We start from the raw sequence: 20,963 nt of genomic DNA on the forward strand, positions 1-20,963 counted from the left end.
AGGACGGAGCCGGCTTCTAAGGCACTAACCCCGAAATCCCCTCGCACGGACGCCTCGCTTTGCACTGACCAACAACTGCCCAACGGTCTACATAAAAAAAAGAAATCCAAAAAGCACAAAGAGAAAGAACGCGAGCGCTTAAAACCGGAGTGGATCGAGACCAGCCCGGACCTAAAGAAGAGCCAAGAAAATCTCAAAGGTAAACTTGTCAGAGTTGAATCATGTCTCCCTAAATCCCGCCGCTTATAGGAGTCTTAAGTCGTCATCGGTCCCTAGTCTGTTGATGATTGACTGCGGAACAGCTGGGTGACCTACGCTCCAACGAGCCGGCGTCGCCTCCGACTCGGGGATCCTGACGTCAGCGCGCGCCTCGGATGGCGTTTCCTCTATCGGAAGCCGCGATAAACGATTTTATCGGACGTTGATGTGACGCTCGCCTTTATCGCGTTTGCATTGGCCTCAGCTGTGTGCTTCCTTCTTAGGGGAGAAAACACCCGTCAGAAGAACCACAAAGGAGGACCTGCCGGATTATTTATTGTGAGTTGAGCGCTTGGATTTGCTTTTGAATCGGGCATCAAGTTGAAAAATTGCATCAGTGTTTACAAGGGTATCATCTTTCACTTTGTTATCTCCCCCAAGTACGGACGAGGATTAGGGTCGGTGAAGAAAAGAAATATGGGCCGCAGGACTCTTACTTTGATCTCAGAATTATGACTTTAGTCATAGAATTCGGACTTTACCGCAGTGCTTCTCGAGTATATTTTGCCAAGCCCCGCCTAGGAAAGAGACCCCCCCCCCCCCCCCGCTTGACAAAATAGTTCTGATAATCATAAATATAAATAAAATATATAAAATAAATTATATAAAATAAATATATAAAATAAATTCAAATAAAATAATATAAGTATCTATAAAAAATGCCTAAGTATACCAAAACCTGTATCCTTTTTAACATTAACAAAAGAAAAGAAAACAACTGTTAATTTTTTTACAGCGTTATATGGGTTACAGCTTAGTCTAAAACAGAAAAAAATAACCAAGTACATTCAAGCAATATAAATACAAGTTTCAACAACTTTTTTACAGCGTTTATACAGGTTATAGCTCAGTCTAAAACAGGACGAAAAAACGAAAAATGATATGGTGTGTCTTTGTTGTCTGTGACGTGACGATGAGACTTATAGCCATTAACAGGTCTCTACCGCTACTTGCTGTTTTGAGGTGAAACACAAGTCAAAAAAGAATTTTCTGTTTGCTGACATAATTTGAACGCCACTCAAAAGAATGTTGCAAAAATCACAGGAAAATCAATGTCATAAATTCCATTAAAATGCATCTCAAAAATGGTTTTATATGCTCCAAAATTTGGACAATGATTATTTCTGTACACAAAATCTCACACGTCCAGCTGCAATTGCATAGAAATGTCAGAATTGTTGCATTTTGAAATTTTAATTTTTAATCATCTGAAAATTTTCAGATCCCCACTGTTTTTTTTCAATTATTTTATGATATAAAAATCTAAGGAATGTCCATCATTTGTAACATATTGCCACAAGTAACACTTTTTAAACCTTTCTTTGAAGACAGTAAATGATTCACATCTTTTCCTGATCTATTCCATCATATAATTTAATCCATAAATAACACATTTAACAGGGACTATTATTATTATAAAAGTCAGCCTTTACAATTCCAAAAACTAAGTCAGAGTTCTGAGATTAAAGTGAGAATCCTGCCATCTTTTTTTTTCCTTCACTGGCTTTGATCCTCTTCCGTGCCTAAGCCTGATGCTCACCTCCCCAATATTCCCATAAAATTCGAGGCTGAATAAAACCCGTCTGCGCCCACAAATCTTCCCCAAAATAGCTTTGAAAACAAATGATCTTATGTCCCGCATCTGTCCAACTCATCACGCTGCAAAGGCAACTCACTCCGCTATCCTTTTGCACCACCTACCGGAAGATTTAGGAAAGACACCTTGAGCTTCCTTTTTTTTTTTTCCAATATTGTTTTGCTTTTTCTTTTTCAGAAAATACAGCTCAATTACAGCAGTGGAACAACGCGAGCAGTACAAAGAAGACTTCTGTTCAGAGTACGACGAGTACCGAGCTCTTCACGACCGCATCGGGGCCATCACCGAGATGTTTGTTCAGTTGGGCTCAAAGATCAACACGCTGGCGCCGGGAACGCAAGAGTACAAGGTACTGCCTGAAACCGCCGGCTCAATGCGGTTCCACTTCTTCTGAAAACACATCTGATAAGGGCCGCTATTCCTGTTAAATGTTTTTCAGTTAATGGAGGAGCAAATACTACAAAAGTACCGCAAATATAAGAAGGTAACGTATCACTTATGCTGTATAATACCTGCGACGTACACTTCAAGGGAGTTAGCCATTTTTGGTTAATATTTTGTCCGTGAATTATCATATACAGTTAAATCTCTTAAAAACACATTTCCACTTGCTGACGACATGTGCTTAATTAAGGCTCACCTGTTTCCTGGGTTTGGTCATGTGACATTGACAAACCGAGCCGTAATTGGCCGCTACTTGAGCTTTTGAGCTCATGTCATGTCATCAGGAAGTGCAAATATTTATTCTTAAAGGTTGCGTGTGAAGAAATATTTTGTTATAACATTAATTATAGACAAAAAATGAACATTTTACTGCTGAAATTGGTTAAATATGTATACTGTGTATATATATCGTATTACTTATTTTTATCACAAAAATACCTGCAGTAACCGAAATTCGCGAGATTTTTTTCGCTTTTGTTCCCTTTAGTTTGTTTCTTTTGTTAAAGAATAAATGCATAAAATTGATATTTAATGACTCTTAGAAGAGAAAAATATATAGTGTGGTAAACCTGCAATGAATTGCTGTTGATTTTTTTTGTTTTGTTTAAATAAATAAAATATCTATTTTTTGACTGGTTTGATTTAAAGGGAAAAAAAAATCCAGAAAATTAGCAACTTAAACTTGCAATATTAAAAGTTATGGTGACGAATAAAAATCCCTGAAGCTGTAATAACCGAACCGCGATGTAGGAAGGGAACGCTGTATACTCTCAATTGTCAATCCAGTTTTCTAATATTTGAAGGACAGATTTAGCTTGACACTAGCAAACAAAAGCGAAAGGGGGCGCTGTTACCTCACGCTACGTGAACGCAAAATGCTACTTCTGTTGAATTGAATCAATATTTGATTTTCGAAGAATATTGCACGCTTACCAAGAGAAATTTAGCCATTCAAAGGAGGTCATGATCCATCAAGATTCTTTCCATAGTTTATTTGTGAATATTTTCAAAGTTCATCCCCATTAGGATGAAGCATCGAGCCAAATTTCCCTCCAAAAAAATAAGGGTGAAAAAAAAGAAGTGAAATATATAGGGCAAACGGTCAAAAATAACAAAATGTTCTTGTCAGCTTTCGAAATCTCATTCGGGCTCCTCCTGTTTTTGTCTTCTAGAAGTTTCCCGGCTACAGGGAAGAGAAAAAGCGATGCGAGTACCTCCACGAGAAACTCTCACATATCAAAGGTCTGATCTCGGACTACGACCGGGCGCAGGAGGCCTCCTAGTAAAATGGCGGTTACTCTAAAAACCAGGGCAATTGAGAATGGACCAAAAAGACTTGCAGCCCACCCAAAGACTGAGCAATTTGGGTGCCGCGCTCGCTGAACCTCAACTCGCTTTCCTCTTCCGCGTGTTCATGGAATCAAGGAGCGAAAAGGTTCTGATAGGTGGGGCCAGGAACACCGACCGGTGTCAGCCGCCGCCCTTTAACGTCATGCTTTTAGTGCTGTCAAAGCCGCAAATTGTCCTGCTGGAAACTGGGCAGATGTGCAAGTGAAAGCCAAATTCTACTTTTTCTTTTGTTCCCGAATTCTATCAGTGATACTCCGGCCCAAGTGGTTTAAAAAAAACATTAGGGTCAAAATAGCTCAAATTGGGTCCAAAAGTTGTTAACTGAATTACTTGTGTGGTTAAAAAAAACTATTTGGGATTTAACACAATTCCTTGTTCAGCCAAAAATATTGGGTCAAAATGAATAATCCACAACCGGGTTACAACAGGACCAGCAAATTTTGGGGTATTGTATTTAACCAGAAACGTGAGGTTATATAGGGGGGAAAGTTCTGTTTTGATTATATTTTTATTTAAAAAAACAACCCGATTTTGGGTTTATCACGTTTCTTCTTTTGACTTATTTTATGGCTTGTTTGGCTAAAACATTTGGATCAAAAGGAATAACCCAAAGGGAGCATTTTAACTTTTTGGGTTGTTTAATTAACCCAAAAGTGTAGGTCATACAAAAGTAAAACATTTATCACGGCTCAATTCGCCCAAAACATTGGTTTAATGTTAATAACCCAAAATTGGGTCAAAAAGGGAGCAACTCAACTTTTAGTGGTATAATTAACACAAAAGGTATGGGGGGAAAGAATCATTTTGTTTTGGTTACAACGCAAACCAATTTTGGGTTTAGCCCATTTTCTCAAGTAGCCCAAAACTTTGGATCAAAATGTACAACCCAAAATTGGGTTGTATTATGAGTTAGTCATAGCCAATATTTTTTTTTTTTCTGTGTCTTTTTGTGTCAGTTTGACCCAACAGTTAAGAGTATGCACAGAATTTACCCCCCCCCCCCCCAAAAAAAAAAAAAATCATTTGTTTTGTGGGTTATTCATTTTGACCTAATCAGTAACCCATAAAACAGCCAAACAATTGGGTTATGAATCAATGGACACAAACTGGTTTAAATCAATAACCCAATAAGTTGTGTCGGTCTCTTTTTGACCCAATTATTTCTAGAGTGGATTCTTTCTTTTTGCCGGAGAGAAAGGATTTTAAAGTATTAAATTGATAGTACAATCAGTCTTAGGGGGGAAAACAAATGCTACTTGTTATGTCAAAATCGGCAAAATCTCTTTACTTTTCGTTTGCTGACTTGACACATTCGGTCACTTTATTCATTGACGACAAACTTTGATTCATTAGGCTGACTCAATATGAGGGCAGTGCGAAACCGAAAGCAATTATTTCCGTAGCACTGGGAGTTATATCAAGATTATTTGACCATTTTTTATTTTACCATTAGTTTTTCCATCTGTAATCTCATCATCGCCAATTTCTGCTTGCAATCAACAAAATCTGTAGTGGCATCCACATCCACATCATGTAGCCTACCATGAATGGCCTTTTCTTTTTTTCTTCTTCTTTTATTTGTATTTGACAAACACATCAAAACTCGGGCTTATCTGGTCTGCTGCTGTCAACAGGCTTTTTTTTGGCGCATCTTGATCGATGCACCGCAAATCATAGTGTTTATTCGCCATTTCTGTTTTCATGGGAATCTTTTTTTTTTTTTTTTTTTTTTTTACGGAGTTTCATCGAATGGCAGACATGGACTGAGTGTGACGCCTTATTACGCAAAAACTGCGACATTTTCAGAGGACGGCACTCATTCGAAAACACACGAGTTGAATTGGGTGCAATGGGACAGGCTAACCTCTAGGGGGTGCTCGAAACGCTGATTACGATCGCACCTAGATATGAAGTAAGGACCCGATTGGAGTGCACTCTCAGCCTTGTGTCAATTTTGCATTTGTCTTAATGATTGCTTCGAATGGGGAATGAGAAGCTCGGATTTGCCTTAACGTGCATGCCAGACATTTCCAGAATTCTGGCATCTCAGTGTTAAGTATGCTAATATTGGTTTGGACATTAAGCGGAAAGGTCATTCACAAACTGGATGGTTAGGCATTCGTTTTTATTTGTTTGTATGTCTTGTTATTTTGACTCATAATTTGACGGCGTATTTTCAACTGGAACGAGGTTTTTAGCAGCCGTCCAGTCTTGTCAAAACAAATCGTTATTGCATACGTTCTCATGTAAGTAATCAAACCTACAGTAATATATATATATATATATATATATATATATATATATATATATATATATATATATATATATATATATATAACACACCCTTGTTATATGCCATGTTTTCATTCTCTGAAAAGTAAGATAATGTCAGTGTTGAAATGCAGAAAATAAAATCAGTTAAGACATGAGTACAAAATCAATTGCGATCTCGCGGTTGCAAAAATGTACACGCCCCTCAAGCACCTACACCAGAGCAGCAAATGCCTCTTAGCAGTAATTTAAGTTGCTAAATTAATAAACACACTAGAAATTTCTCAAACACGTGATCAAAATCGAGAAAACCCAAACTCAAGACTTCTCATGACCAAAATAGAACCATGCCTACTGTGCAGTGAAGCATAGAAAGCCCGCTAGAACATCTTGACTTTATTTGAGATTAATCAAAGGCACTTTAACTGGTAGCAGTTATCTGCGGGTTGCCATTTAATGAGGTTTAATGTCACTGGTCAAATCTGAATGCAGCCCCATTGCAAGTTTTGGGGGTGTGCACACTTATGCAACCACATCACCTCAAATTATTTCGATATTCCCTCAGGTCATATGAAATCATTCCAATTAAATGGGAGTGGTAGTGAAGGAGTTCAAATGGATTTTTTGATGTCTGTAGCCATCAAAGGCAGTGAATAAGTTAAACGCAGCAAAGATTATGAAATATTTATTTATATCAAAAAATGGCATTTGTACAAGGGTTGAGTGTGTTTCAATTTCCGGGTTCAGTTTTTGGGACAATTGAAGAATGTGGGACTCAAGTCTCAGCACATATAAAAAAGACAGATATTTATTAGCACTAAAAATGAATTCAGATTATGGCATCTACTTTGCATGAATTAGGATACACCTACAGTATTTGCTACATAGATCCACTCAACAGAGGCTCTGCTGTGCTGGCACTCAAAAAATGTGTTTCAATGGTAATTAAAAAAAATGTCTTCAGCCCAGAACACAATATTTATTAATATTTCACAGAACATGTTTTTCATTCAAATAGAATGGTACTGACATTTCCTGATGCAAAAACAAACAGTGGCCAAAATAGACTCAAGGCTTTTGGATCAACAACTCAATATCAATCAAGTGTGATTAAAGTGCAAGATTACTCAGTAATCAGAATAGATTGTCGCATATTTGGGGAATGGATAAAGAACGGACTTTTTTATGACTTCAGCAGCACAATATAGAAGGTGCCTATAAACGTGGCTGTAGTTTCACACTCCCGCCACTAGAAGGTGCTAAGTTGTCGAGTCGGATGCCTCGTCGAATGCAATAAGAGCACTACGGTTAGAGAAAAATTTTCGTTTCGAAAATTATATCCAGCAACTTATGAATAATTTGCATACATTAAAAAAAAAAAGAAATGAGCCCAGAATTTTGCTTTTTTTTATACCAAGGAAACTTTGTTTTCACCACATTGGTTAACAAATGTGCTTCGTTGGTACTGGAACGACATTAGCGACGTAATGTGAAATTCAATATTTCATAAATCCCAGCAAATGATCTACCTAGGAGAACAAATGTCTTTTATTTATTGCTTCATGTTATTTTGTTGTTGCGGGATTTCCTCTTTGCAGTCATTTATTTTCATTCCACAATAAAACCTGAAAGTGTGGTGAAAGGGAAATGAAATATATTTTTGCAACCTTGGATGTGTTATGCAAACGCTACCATCATGAGAAAAAGCTTTCAGGAAAACTTGTATTGTTGTCTCAGAAAAAAATTGGAAATAAAATCTATTTTCAATGGCGCATGTGAACTGTGTGACTTTTATGGAGATGCGTGTGAGAATAGGACACAAAGTACTTTTTCCTTCCCGTATTTTAAATGATGTCATTTGCAAATTATTAAACAACGCTAACACAGTGTTAATACATAGAAACTAAATCATTCAGGTGAAATCTCAATTTGATTTGGCTAATGGACTATTGATGACAATTCATATAACAATTGCTATACTAAATAATAGGAAGGTAGTGGTCCATGATTTTTTTTTTTAAAGTTTTTTTTTTTTTTTCCCCATACATACATATCAAGTTAGGGCTCCATACTAACATTTGCAATGGTCGCACCTATCTTTTCCGATTTGTGGTACCGCACAGGATTTGGTCACACAATTTCTCACAGAAGTGAAGCATGACCGTATTTACCGTATATGACATAAAGATTGACAGTCACTAAAAATTTCCTAAACTGAGAACTACCGGTAATACGTGGCGGCTGGCAAAACAGGACTATTAGTTAATTAAAAAAAACTGGAGGAGAAAAAAAAAGCTTTTGCTTTTATGTGAACATTATGTTCAAAGCAGAGGGGCCAGTTTTTATTGTGTGATGATCCTCCAATGCAATATTTCTCAAAGAGGCATACATGAGATCTCTGTTTTAAGTTTTCATTTTTTTTCAGTCCAACAATGCTTTGTGCCGATTATCGGGAAACGTAATCATATTTAGCAAGCGATTGTGCTACTTGGCTTATTTGTAGTAAAACGTTTCCACAGGAGGCGCCGCCACTAGTTTCCTGTGCCCAATTGACGGCCTATTTATTTTATTTTGCCGTCTGTTCAAGCAAAAATTGGTGAATAATGGAGGTAAAATAAACATTATGCATCACACAAACTTATTCAATGCCAACAATTTTGAAATCATCCTTTATCCTAAGGTTTGGAAGAAAAAAAAACAAAAAAGTACTTGGGATTTAATATTTGGAATCATCTTCTTAAAGGGACAATGTGTAAGATTTAGACCGTTTTTCATTACGACACCGGGGGGTGCTGCATTTACCATTGTCCGTAGCTATAACATGGCAGCCTCCGGGGGAGTGCCACCCCCCCATGCAATATCATTTCATATTATTTCATATTATAGACCTACGATTATATTTAAAACATTCTGTTGGTCGTTAAGAACAATTTATTCCTTTTTCATGAAAAACTGTCTAAATCTTACACATTGTCCCTTTAATATTCAATCTATTTTGGTGCCTATTCAAAAAATTGTATTGAGAACTTGCTAGTCTCCCTTTCAAGCTTTCAATTTTGATTGTATCAACGCAACGTTGCATTTAAATTAGCGTTAGACTTGGCGACAGCGTAATTCTACTAATGTCAGATCAGAAACCCCCATCACGGTTTGATTCTCAATTTGGGCTGTATGAGGGTTCCAATCCCAATGAGTGAAGAAACCAGGCCACAAAATGCAACCACGCCGCCATTTGACCGGTAGATCCCCAACTTGTCCAGCGGAATGGACAAATCGCAAATGTTTTTGATGGTATCCAAAACTACATCGGGGTGGGATTTGAAGGTCTGCAGCAGCAGAAAAAGAAAAGCGTCCAAGTGAGGGATCACCACTTCAGCCGCTTCGGGGCTCTCGTTAAGATGCGAAATCATTTTTCGCCGGAAGTGTTTTTCCCTTGCCTTCTGCACCATTAACCGGGAGATGACGTAAACATCTCTGGTCAGGCTCATAACGAGCAAGAGGAGGTAGCATCGCGAGGCCCGAACGCTCCAACGTTCCTTGTCAATATTCGGAAGAAGTTCGACAGACCCGGCCCACAGCGCGTTGTCGCAGATAAAGTAGAGTGCGCGGTTGATGTTGGCCGCGGTAAGGCAAAGGCAAAGCGTTCGGTCAGAGAGTCGCACGCTTCGCTTGGCGGCCTCAATGGCATTTATTGCATTCCCCAGCCTGAACACTGACAAAGAAAACACACAAAAAAAAGCTTTAGAACTTTAAAAACAAGTGATTTTATACACATATTTCCCGATTTGATTTATGAAACGAGTGGCGAGATTTTTTTGCAACTTGAACAACACATTTGAGTAAGCCTGGTTTGTTAAAAAGTGATCAGTAGGAACGGCATAATAATCGTGATTAATAATCGTGATTTCAATATTGACCAAAATAATCGGGATTATTATTTTGGCCATTATATGATATATGAAAAACTTTATTTTTGAACTTAAAATCAGTAAAAAAAAACAACAAAAGACAAAAAACAAACAAAAAAAAAACAGTAAACAGTAGACAATGCATTTTTTACATGAATAAACAATAATAATAATTAAAAAAACTATAGCAATATTAGCATTGATCTTCTCAAGCCTCAATGGCATTTATTGCATTCTCCAGCCTGAACACTGACAAAGAAAACACACAAAAAAAAGCTTTAGAACTTTAAAAACAAGTGATTTTATACACATTTTTCCCTATTTGATTTATGAAATGAGTGGCAAGATTTTTTTTTTTGCAATTTAAACAACACATTTGAGTAAGCCTGGTTTGTTAAAAAGTGATCAGTAGGAACGGCATAATAATCGTGATTCATGATCGTGATTTCAATATTGACTAAAATAAGTGTGATTATTATTTTGGCCATTATGATATGATATGAAAAACTTTATTTTTGAACTTAGAATCAAGCAAAATAAACAAAATGTAAAAGTATAAACAATATATAATGCCTTTTTTGCATGACTAAACAATAATAATAATTTAACAACAAAAAAACAATAGCAATATGAGCATTGATCTTCCCATAATCTCAAAAAAGGAGTAGGGAGAAATAAAAAACTTATATACTCCTACTCCTTTCTTATTTAGTAATATTCAATCCATCTGAATAGAACAAATAAAACAAGGCGCAAAAAAAAAGATAGCAGACCGCCAAATCCCACAACATATCGCACAGCTAATAATCGTCCAGCCCTCACTGACTTTTTTTCAGCTGATTTTTATTACTTTTTTGTTCTTACTCATTTTTATTACTTTATTGTTATTACTAACAACTTACCAACAAATTTAGCAAACAAACAAGCGCCCGAAACATACAGTAACTCGTTTGTATGTAGAGCGGCGTCTGCGGTTGTAAAAGCTTAAACAATCCAACGTGGACAGCACAGAACTTGGAATTTTTTTTTTTCCCATCCACAATTGCTTTGCGCTGCTTAGTAGGTACTTGGCAGGAAAAATAACAAATAAAAAATCTTTCAAATCGGAAAAAAAAAATTGAAAAAAAAAGTTGAGAATGACTCTTTTAGGGGAACATTTTTGTGTGATCATAAATTTGGTCAAACGCGACTTTACATTAAAGTCCGACTAAAATCCCCTCATTATTTCTTGACACTTTTCCTCCCTTCTCGTTTCATCTGCTGCTGACTAACAAGTGTCAGTTAAAAATATCCTCCAAAAACACGTCAGGCGGAATCTTTACCGGGCTGACGCAACCAAATTAATATGACATTTCAAACGGAATCACTTGCGCTAAAAACTCCACTTAAACGGCACAAATGGAACATTTCAGGAGAAGATTGGCGTGGGAGGGAGAACAGGTTGTATTTTTGGGGGAATTAAATGTTATTTGCTGAATGTGTTTGTTTTGAAGGGTTTAGCTCCACACACGCATGCATGCGAGCATGCACCAACAGACACACCCACACGCAGCTTGATCAGTCACCAGCTTTTTTTTTTTTTCTCCTTCAAATTGGAAGACATGCAGTCCACCATGAGTACAAGCCCGCAGCCCGGACTTTTGAGGGAGTTGGGCCTCGAGGCTGCTGTGACCGAGACGCTCTGGAGAGATAATTAAGTGTTCTGCCAACTGAGCTTGGCCTATTTCGCCTTGACCTCATACGGCAACTGGAGGGACAAGGTCTTTTTTGGCAGAACCGATGCACAGGCAGTACCTTTATTTCCATCTTAAATCCAGTCTGCTGCTGAATTTTAAATTGAAACAAAACCCTGAAGTCAAAAAAAGTTTGCGAGCTTAAAAGGATTCATCGCAAAGACTCCCGCTGTTCGCCACGGTGCATTTATTCTGGTAAAGGTGAGACACCTCACACACTCTATTCAAAGTTGTAGCGGTTTATTTCAATGAAATAAAAGAATGATTCTGATGTGGGGGCAGCTTAGCGTGCCTCGTGCAGTCTTTTGTCCAATCCTTTTATCTTTATATCAAAGGTGTCTCACATCAGAGGGAAAACATTGAAAGAAGGCACGAGGGAGCTGAAATTCCACTCAGATGGTGACAAGTCAAAGTTCATAATGGCATAACCAATTAAAATGATCAAAATACTGCAAGTTTTTTTTAAATTACAAAATATGTACTCGAGTCTCAGGTAATAAACAGTCACAGCTCGACTTTTGAGGGTCACATGATCAACAGCAATGCCACAATTAATTGTTACTTGAGCCTCAAGCACAAGTGATATGCTGGTGGGAAAATGTCTTTTTAAACGTATTAATTGTACATAAAAAGTAATAAGTTATGAAATTATCTGTACACAAAAGTGTACATAAAATGTAAATAAAGATAATGTTGATGGGCCATAACTGCCAACTAACAAGGTTTCAAGATTTTATGTGCAAAAAAAAAAAACATGATAGCATATTTGGGAACGAATTCCCAACCTTATGCGCCCAATGAAGAGAACCTTTCAGCCAAGCACCCCGAAAGCATTTTTGAAAGGAAAAAATAAAGACAGTACTGTGCCATCCATGTGTGATTGATGAAATATTGGAATTACAATTGTACTGGTGACTGTTTGTGTATTTTTATTCTGCTACTTTAAACGATAGATCATCTAACATCATCGGTTTTATTTCTGGCGTGTCTGCAGGAAATTGCGTGACTAATGACAATACAAACAACACGATTCAGTTAGTTGCTTTGTGTTCCAATTAATTTGACCTTAATTCGAAAATAATTAAAAATCATAAAATAACATATGTAGAAGAAACAATGTTAAAAAAAACAAAGTGCCTTCATGTACTATAACATTTGAGAACCACCAGCAAATTCAAGTTTACAACATGCCCTGACAATAACTTAAAAAAAATGCTAGACTAGTACATTTATGTAACAAAAAATGATTGATTCAAAAGGCAGCATTCGGTGTTCCAGGAGAAAAGGTCGAATACAAAATCGAACTTTGGAACAAACATGATTGATTCTACTCACACTTTCGTCCAGCACTCATATTTGCCTCCAGTCTTTTAAGTTTGGTCACAAGCTCCTTTCGTTGGGAATCATTTCGAAGAGCGTGCACCGACAGAGCGCACGCATATTGGGTTGCTCTGAATAAAGCAATAACGAAAAATGTGAAAAATAAAAATTACTCGTGGGGCCAAGTTCTTTGTACTTGACAACGTCAAATAGAAAACAACATGACAAAAAAATGGCACATATAGCACAAACCTACCTGAAAACACGGTCTCTACCCTGACTCTGGTTGATAACACTTTGGACCAACTCCATGCTCGTTGCAGAACAACTTGTTCCACCAGTTGCACGATCTCTTAGCTAAACGTGTACTTAGCACAATACACGGTAAGTGTGTTCGGTCTAAATACCGTCCACAATAATGGTCGGTTTAAAGTCACAGTTTAAAAATAAGTGACGGTTCGTGTCGACAGAAAAAAAACAAACTTATATTACGCTCTTTTCGTGAGCTCGAGTCTACTGCAAGTTAGGTACATTTGGACCGAACTTATTTGTTTCTTCCCGGAAGTATTTGCCGACGCAACGGAAGCTGAGAAAGTTTTCGTCAGCGTCTACCCGCTTTAGTTACCAAGGTAACGCTTTAAATTAGGAACTCAACTTTGTTTAAAGAGCACTTTAAAACAACTGTACACGACTCGGTACACGGAGTAAAAAAAAAAAAAAAGTCTTACAAGTACTACGACCATTTAAAATAAAATGATCACAGAAAACAGTAAACGCCTCAAAACGAAGACAATGTTGGATCTGATGCTGCGTCAGTATATACATTCACTTATCTCTCCTCATATTTTTTTTAGATTATGCTAGTTATTATCAGCCTGCACTGTTGTCAAAGTATTTTTGTTTCTATTTTAATGTGATATATATACCTATATATAAGTGGTGTGGTAACTATCTAGCTACTAAGCTAGCCAGCTAGATCATTAGCTCGCTAGCCAAAATAGCTAGAACTAGATACAGTAATTTAGCTTGCTAGCTTTATTTGTAATTCATAATCAACCTATCAAGCTTTTCTTTTTATTAAATCAATTCATAGTGTTCCTTCAACCATTCTTTTTCTCTTTGAATTTCATTATTTTTCATCGCTTTCGTTGATCTTTCTGGCTTACTTTTTCCATCTGTTTTTTTTTTTTAATCTACACTCAACTTCATGTTGCATTAACACAAACTATCTTTGAAAATACATTTTTCACTGTAGATTATTCAAAATTGACTGGTAAATGGGCTTAGGGCTAGGATTGGCATGGGAGTGAGAACAAAAATTTAAAGAAGCCATGGGTTTTTATTGGATTTTTATCCTCTGTGATACTTTAATGTATGACAGGAAGTTTCAGTGTTCCAAATATAAATTCAATCAGTTATGAAAAAGAGGCCAGCCCTAAATCCATTTTAAAATCTGTGGGCTGCCCTCAACATTGACACGAGCTTTGCTTTTGCATATAGGAGTAGACAGATATTGATAAGTCAAAATGTGCCTCACTGTGAAACAGAAACACTCCTTTGCAAAAAAAAAGTTGTTCAAGAAAAAAAAAAAACACTTTTCTTGTTTGAAAGTATATACTGTATGCAGTGACACAGAAGCAGAGGCAGTTTACATTTTATGCATTATCTTCATGAAGACATGACTGACATTACATGACATTGAGCACCTTAGACAATTCACACTAAATGGCTAATTTGTCCATTCAAATGACTGCCTTCTAACGTTTACTTTGTATTTAATATCTCACCAACCTTACTGAAGTTTCAAATACGTCTGCAGCATCTTAAATTACTACACAATGACAGTTTGATGAGCTTTAGTTTGGCCTGCAGAATTTTGGAATTCAATTTTTGAGTGCTAAATTATGAGCATCATGGAACTCTTTTGCTTGATCTTCTGTTGCTATGGAGATCATAAGCGGCATGAATCAGACCCAAGATGGCCTTTCAATCTCCTGCAGGCCAGCTGGATTTGTTATCTAGAAGTGAGCAGTAATTCCCAGAATAAAAATGGTTTTGCTTCCATTAGCCTCATTGCTGTTTCTTTCAAGAGGCCATGAATTGAAAGTTGATAGCTCACAATCAATCAAGCAACACGGATGTTCCAACTAAAACGAATTATACATTTACAGTACTGATTTTCAACAACCCTAAATTTGATCAATGTCTGTTGAAATACAAATATTGACCTGTGAGAGGCAGTATATTACCAAAGAGCATTCAGCTTGCCAGAAAATATAAAGAGAAAAAGAAATGAAAATCCACTCTGTAAAAGAAGCTATGCTAACTGTTAGCTTATGTACAGTTGCAAACTCTTATCTATATTGTGGTAATTGACTTGTGTTGTCTTAAAACTTGCACAACTAAAATGCAACTATCTTGTTAATTGGCTATATGGTTGTTTTGGTCTATTTCATAATCACTCTTCACATACCACATCATAATCTTTACAAGACATAATGAGATAATTTAATGCTTTTTAGTGCCATGACAAAAAAAACGTTTCTCTTCAAATTAAGAGGAAATGAATTGGAACATGAAGCAACCTATTGTTAAATTGTTATGTCTCTTTTGCAAAACATTGTAATCAAGCCTTTATTTTTCTCAGATTTGCACATTGTAATTGGTAATGCAATTTTCTTAACCAGACAGTTTTATACAATCTAGATTTTGGACAAGCAAAACAATTAAATGTTCTTCCACTATTTCAAGTAATTGAGTACTTCCTTTTGTTGAGACGCAAAAGTATATTTTATGAGATAATTTCGCAATTTATATGTTAAATAAAAAAAATGATTTCCTATATTTTTGTATTTCTACCCTTACTTCCTTCTAGGGGGCTATCACATCCCATCTCGTGGCCTAATCAACACTCCTCCCTGGCCTAGTGGATTTGAGCTCTTTGTTATGAGGTAAGGAAAATTTTTTGTACACATCAGTAACATCTTATAGGAGCGATGGGCATCCAAGAAAAACATATCATAGTAATCAATTAACTGATCATTGAGAATCATGTCCATTGCCTGAAATCATTTGTTGAAGCACATGGGTCAAACTAAAAAGCACTATTTAGCATTGTGCATGAAGTCTTACCTAGTTTTCCGTCCAAAATAACCCACATGCCCTTAGCTTTAAGAAATTGAATCTACGCACTCCATGGCACAATTTCTCCAGACAGCTAATTAATTCGATCCAAAATTGGCATGGTTTGGAACATATAGTTGGAACAGATAGTTTGTACCATTCCAATTAAATATGTAATGAAAAAGAGATTGCTCAATTAACTCATTCAATATATATATATATATATATATATATATATATATATATATATATATATATATATATATATATATATATATATATATATATATATATATATATATATATATATATTTATATTCCAGACATTCTATACTAAAATAATCGATTACTGGAGGAGCTTAAGTACTCTAGTAATTAATTACTTACTTCAGCTACTTATCAAATACTTTAGTACTTAATTAATTTTGTACCACCCATTTTCAGACCCTCCTTCAGCCAAATACTTGAAATAGGAAAATACATGACTGTGTACCTGGGATTTAATTTCTGCTATATAACAAAAACAACAACAACAAAAAATGTACAAATAAATATTTGGGATTGAACAAGTTAACTAGCTACTTTTCAATCAAAAAAACTGAAACAAAATGTCTATCTTCATATTGCAGAGTCAAATATTTGTGCTACGTGTGATGACTGCCAGGCAATTAAATCCATTTCAAGCTACATTTCGAATGAGCAACGCGATAGCATATTGGCCCATTTAATTGCTCTGCCGCGCCACGGCAACAAATTGGCTATCTCTGAAATTTTCAAATGACAAATCTAATTTTGGTCAAATGAGTTAGCCGCTCAAAGGTCAAACTACGCCTGCAGCAACAAAGAGCCAGTCTCACTGGAAAGTGATATATAAGGCTATCTTAATTTGCTATGTGTGCCCCTCTAAAAAAGTAGCAGCTTAGATTGCCTTATCGCAAATTTCACCACTAGTCTCAAATATTGAAGTCATTTCCTTCTTGTCATAAAAACAAACACAGCTCAAAGTACATTCCATTTCTATCTTTGCGTTTGACTCAAATGAAAGCGATGCAAATCGAGTTTGTGTAAACGAATTGGCTTGATGATGTTATTCCATGCAATACTTACAAATGAACGTGTGCGTCTGCTGCATTTTCTCCGTTGGAGTTGGACGTTCACAAGGTTTGAATCATAAAAGTCGAGTTCAAATGTAGCGGTTCCAAATCCGGTGGGACTCTTAGCAGAAAAGTCACAAACCCGAGTAGTGACCTTGCATGAGTTCATCGTTTTCCCCTATACAGGCTAAGTTCCATGTGACATATTCATGAGTAATCTACTTGAAGTTATTTTTAGACAAGTGCCTGTCAATTTAATGTCCATGGAAATTAGCATAAGATGAATGATGTCACATAGGAATGTCACACGCTAACGTAAAGGTTTTGAATTCTAAACAAAGAAGTGTCCGCAATTGTGAAGGTCAAGAAATGATTGTTAGGCTTTCAAAGACAAAACACTAAAGTCCATTAAAAAATGGTGGAGGTCACAAGAATATTGTGGGACTTGACTATTTAAATGTAAATACATAAATATAGAGGTGGAAAACCCCGTAAATTTGATTAGAGATAGATGACTAGGTTTTTTTTTTCCTTGTTTTTTTTTTTTTTTAAGGGTCAATACCAATTATTAGTCAACTAAAGCTTTAATAGCCAGTATTTGTTGCTGGCATGCAAGAAAAATATTCATCAAAATTTTGAATAATAAGAACTCCAATGAAGTTTAAGTGCCTTTAAACTTTTACATTTTATTAAACAGCTATTTGGATTTGCAGTGTATTAATGGATGTTTTTGTTTTTATTCTACATCTTCATTTTGAAATTCTAACAAAAAGTGCAACATGTATTGGAGAGTTAAATGAAAACAAATAAATAGTTCCCGAAATTTTTCTACAATAAATAAAGATTAAGCATAATCTAAATGCCAATTGCTTCGCTTTGTTTTTCAGTCGAAGCAAAATCAAGAAGTGGGATTTCCCTGGCATAGCACATTAGGTAAAGAAAAAATAAATAAATCCCAGAGGTTTCCTAAAATTTCTATATGATTATGACTTATCGGCCAAAAGGTTGATGCTGATATGTGAGATGCTTCCATCCATTTGCTGTGTAAATCATATTGTGTTTCTTTGCGTGATCGCATTAAGTTTCTGTAATAAATATGTGCTGCTTTTCAAAATACATGTTTTTTATTCAAACGTACGCTAATTACTTGCATCTCGAGTCTAAATATAGATGGCATCTTTTCCCTTTAATTGACAGAGAGCAGATACAAAGCACACATTTATTTATTGTTTTGTTTCTGCAATTCTACAGTTTCGGGTAGATGCTTTTCAAACTTTTGACGCCAAGTTCAGCTTGAAAAAATACTTAGCAGCAACACAATTACAGCATTAAAATAGAATGACTATTGCCCTTTTTTTAAACAAGTGTATCTAAATAATGATTCAAGGCTTGATACTTACAAATAATAATAACAAACTAAAATGGATAAATAAAGTAAATAATAATTTAAACAATTTCACAAAACTTGGCATAAACTTGGCACACAGGACAACACAGCTAACTTACTTGCTGAGTGAAGACCAATGAAAATAAATAAGAACCAAACACATCATTTACTTGTAGGCAAATTTTAATCAAATAGTAGTCAAAATCTCATTTTCGCATCTTACCAAATTTATTCGATTTTTTTTGCCAATCGGATTGATCCGATTGACAGTTGGGAAACAATGCCCCCTGGTGGTAGGATGGCAAAGTGCTCGATTTGACTTCGACTTTTTAAATGCTAATATCGCCAAGGATCATCTTAATTAATCTTGGCAGCCAATATTGTGATCGTGATTAAAATTCGATTCATTGTGCAGCCCTTTCCCAGAAGGTGACATGTCAAAGTTCAACATAGCTTGACCGCTGAGTTATCACTTTGCTAGGAGTGTGCAGTCCCTTGGCTAAAATACTTCGAAAATGATGTAGAGGAAAATGACCCCAAAATGATCAAAATTTCTATGGAAAATTTGTATTTTTGTCAATAACTCAAAACTAATCTCCACGACATAAGCCTGCTTTTGTGAAAACGTTTCACAATACAGCCTTCTCACCCTTGTTATGAATGCCACATTTAAAACTTTTTCCACTGTTTTTCTAACCTATAACCTGTGCAACCTTTTCTTGTCAAGAGAGGAAGTAAAAACATAAATCGAATAACATGCTTTTGCAAAAACGCACTCCCTCTTTTATCCTGAATATGGCCACATTCAGAAATAACCACTTACATTGAAATTCATGTTAACTATAGTCATCAGCACACAATTGCCGCCATTTAAGATGGTGACGTGGCAGACTGTTTAACAGACGGATTGACAGCCTGAATATATGATATTTCACAACGGGAGCTGTGTCAAAATCGCACACAAGCAACAGATTCTCCTCTGACTGCGGGCATAAATATTCCATGAATGTAGTTACATGAGAGGTTGCAGTGGACTACAAAACATTTGATAAATATAAACCGTCAAGATGGGAGAAACGTCATGCTCGCGTGGGCAGATGTTGCTCCATATAATCTGAAGACTGAAAGCTCAAACGCAGAATTCTTAAGCGTCAAACTGTGAGGTAACGTTCTCAGGCGAGGTCGCGGTGCTGAATATGAGCGTAGGAGTTGGGAGCCAGGTTGCACAAAGTACTTGATGATGATCCAAAAAGAGAGCAGTGTACAATAAGGTCAGATTTTCTGTGTTGTTGTCCAAAAGTTTGAATAAAATCTGCAAATTTGTCCAAAACACAAATATGTTAGTTGTTGTAAATAGGGGTGTCCTGATCCACCATTTTTTTTCAATTCCAATGCGATATTGATTTTGCAGTCGAGAATACAGTTTGATATGATCATCTGATACGATATCCATGTTCTTTTATTTATTTTGCTATTATAAAATGCTCAAAGAGACTTGAACGCCAACCGGAGCAGAGCTCCCAATTTCGTTGTGCACCTGCTATAAAATGACTATAAAAATATTCTTTTCTATTCTAACAAGTGATACTCAAACTGACAAAAGTTAGAAACAGTATGCATTGTATAAGAAAATATGACACATTAATTCCAAACATATGGATTACATAAATTCAAACTCAAATATGAGAATATACTGTACTGGGATATACTTTGGAATGGAAAAGGTTCTGTCAAGAGACAGGTGACGAGCCTACAACTTTGAAGACGAAAAAACTTTTAATAGGCAATGTCCACTGTTCGCTCCTTGCCAATGGCAGCAGCCTCAAAAGTATGTTCAAGATTCCTAAAAGCTCATCTGTGTGAAGAGAGATGCAAGCTTCCATTAGTTTGTCATTAATTGTGAGCTCATATTTTATGTGTAATTTAGATCCCCCCCCACCCCCACCTCTGAGATACATAGTAAATATCTCAAGGGTTGGTAATTTAGAGAAGCCGTATGTGCCTGATTTGGATGGTGCAAATTACTTCTTTTGAAGAAGCCCTATTTTGGGTAATACCTAGAAATGCCATTAGGGGAAATACATAATTATTCAAGTAAAAATTAGCACTTATGAGGCTCCCATTTTTACTGCAATTTGGGTGAATTTTACAAAAATGCAATTTATAAGTCCACCCCTGACTTGAGGGGTTACATATATCATGACTGTCCATTTAAAACACATGGTGAGTTTTATTATTTCTACATCAGATATCAAGTAGAGAAGTACTGTTGCGTTTATGGGGTAGGCGGAAACTAAACAAGACTGCGAGGCAATCTACGCATGTGCGCAAATGCTGAAATCGATGATTGTGTATTTTTGGACGCAGTTGAATATGAATTTATCAAGTCATCATTACTATCTGACACACCAAATGGCTCCTCCCATATCAATATGTGGCTGTAACTTGTTCTTTTCCCACCGCGTCATTTCTTTAAAC

General features: G+C 36.2%; 2 protein-coding genes and 1 long non-coding RNA gene across 4 annotated transcripts in view; 2 read left to right on the forward strand and 1 right to left on the reverse strand.

Annotated features, from left to right (window-relative positions):
* LOC148422708 (RNA polymerase II elongation factor ELL2) overlaps positions 1–7,691 on the forward strand; it is a 47,022-nt gene extending 39,331 nt beyond the window's left edge. For both annotated transcript variants that reach the window (XM_088416418.1, XM_088416419.1), the window contains 5 exons: positions 1–199; positions 483–537; positions 2,033–2,204; positions 2,295–2,339; positions 3,472–7,691. The exon at positions 1–199 is cut by the window's left edge and continues 231 nt beyond it. In XM_088416418.1, coding sequence (XP_088272544.1) covers positions 1–199; positions 483–537; positions 2,033–2,204; positions 2,295–2,339; positions 3,472–3,582 — 582 coding nt within the window. In that variant the 3' untranslated portion in view covers positions 3,583–7,691. The remainder of the gene's footprint in view (positions 200–482; positions 538–2,032; positions 2,205–2,294; positions 2,340–3,471) is intronic.
* pex11a (peroxisomal biogenesis factor 11 alpha) lies at positions 6,880–13,430 on the reverse strand. Its single transcript, XM_088416421.1, has 3 exons — positions 13,138–13,430; positions 12,897–13,012; positions 6,880–9,632 (listed from the first exon to the last, which is right to left on the reverse strand). The coding sequence occupies exons 1-3, from the start codon at positions 13,191–13,193 to the stop codon at positions 9,064–9,066; spliced, it is 741 nt and encodes a 246-aa protein (XP_088272547.1). The 5' UTR covers positions 13,194–13,430; the 3' UTR covers positions 6,880–9,063.
* A 136-nt stretch (positions 13,431–13,566) lies between these two features.
* Positions 13,567–20,963, forward strand: part of LOC148422710 (uncharacterized) — a 35,366-nt gene continuing 27,969 nt past the window's right edge. Inside the window, exons 1-2 of the long non-coding RNA XR_015865897.1 lie at positions 13,567–13,692; positions 15,757–15,832. This is a non-coding gene — a long non-coding RNA (uncharacterized LOC148422710). The remainder of the gene's footprint in view (positions 13,693–15,756; positions 15,833–20,963) is intronic.

Source organism: Hippichthys cyanospilos, chromosome 6 (assembly GCF_059441005.1).
Source record: "Hippichthys cyanospilos isolate Australia breed blue-spotted pipefish chromosome 6, RoL_Hcya_1.0, whole genome shotgun sequence".
Classification (NCBI taxonomy): Eukaryota; Metazoa; Chordata; class Actinopteri; order Syngnathiformes; family Syngnathidae; genus Hippichthys; species Hippichthys cyanospilos.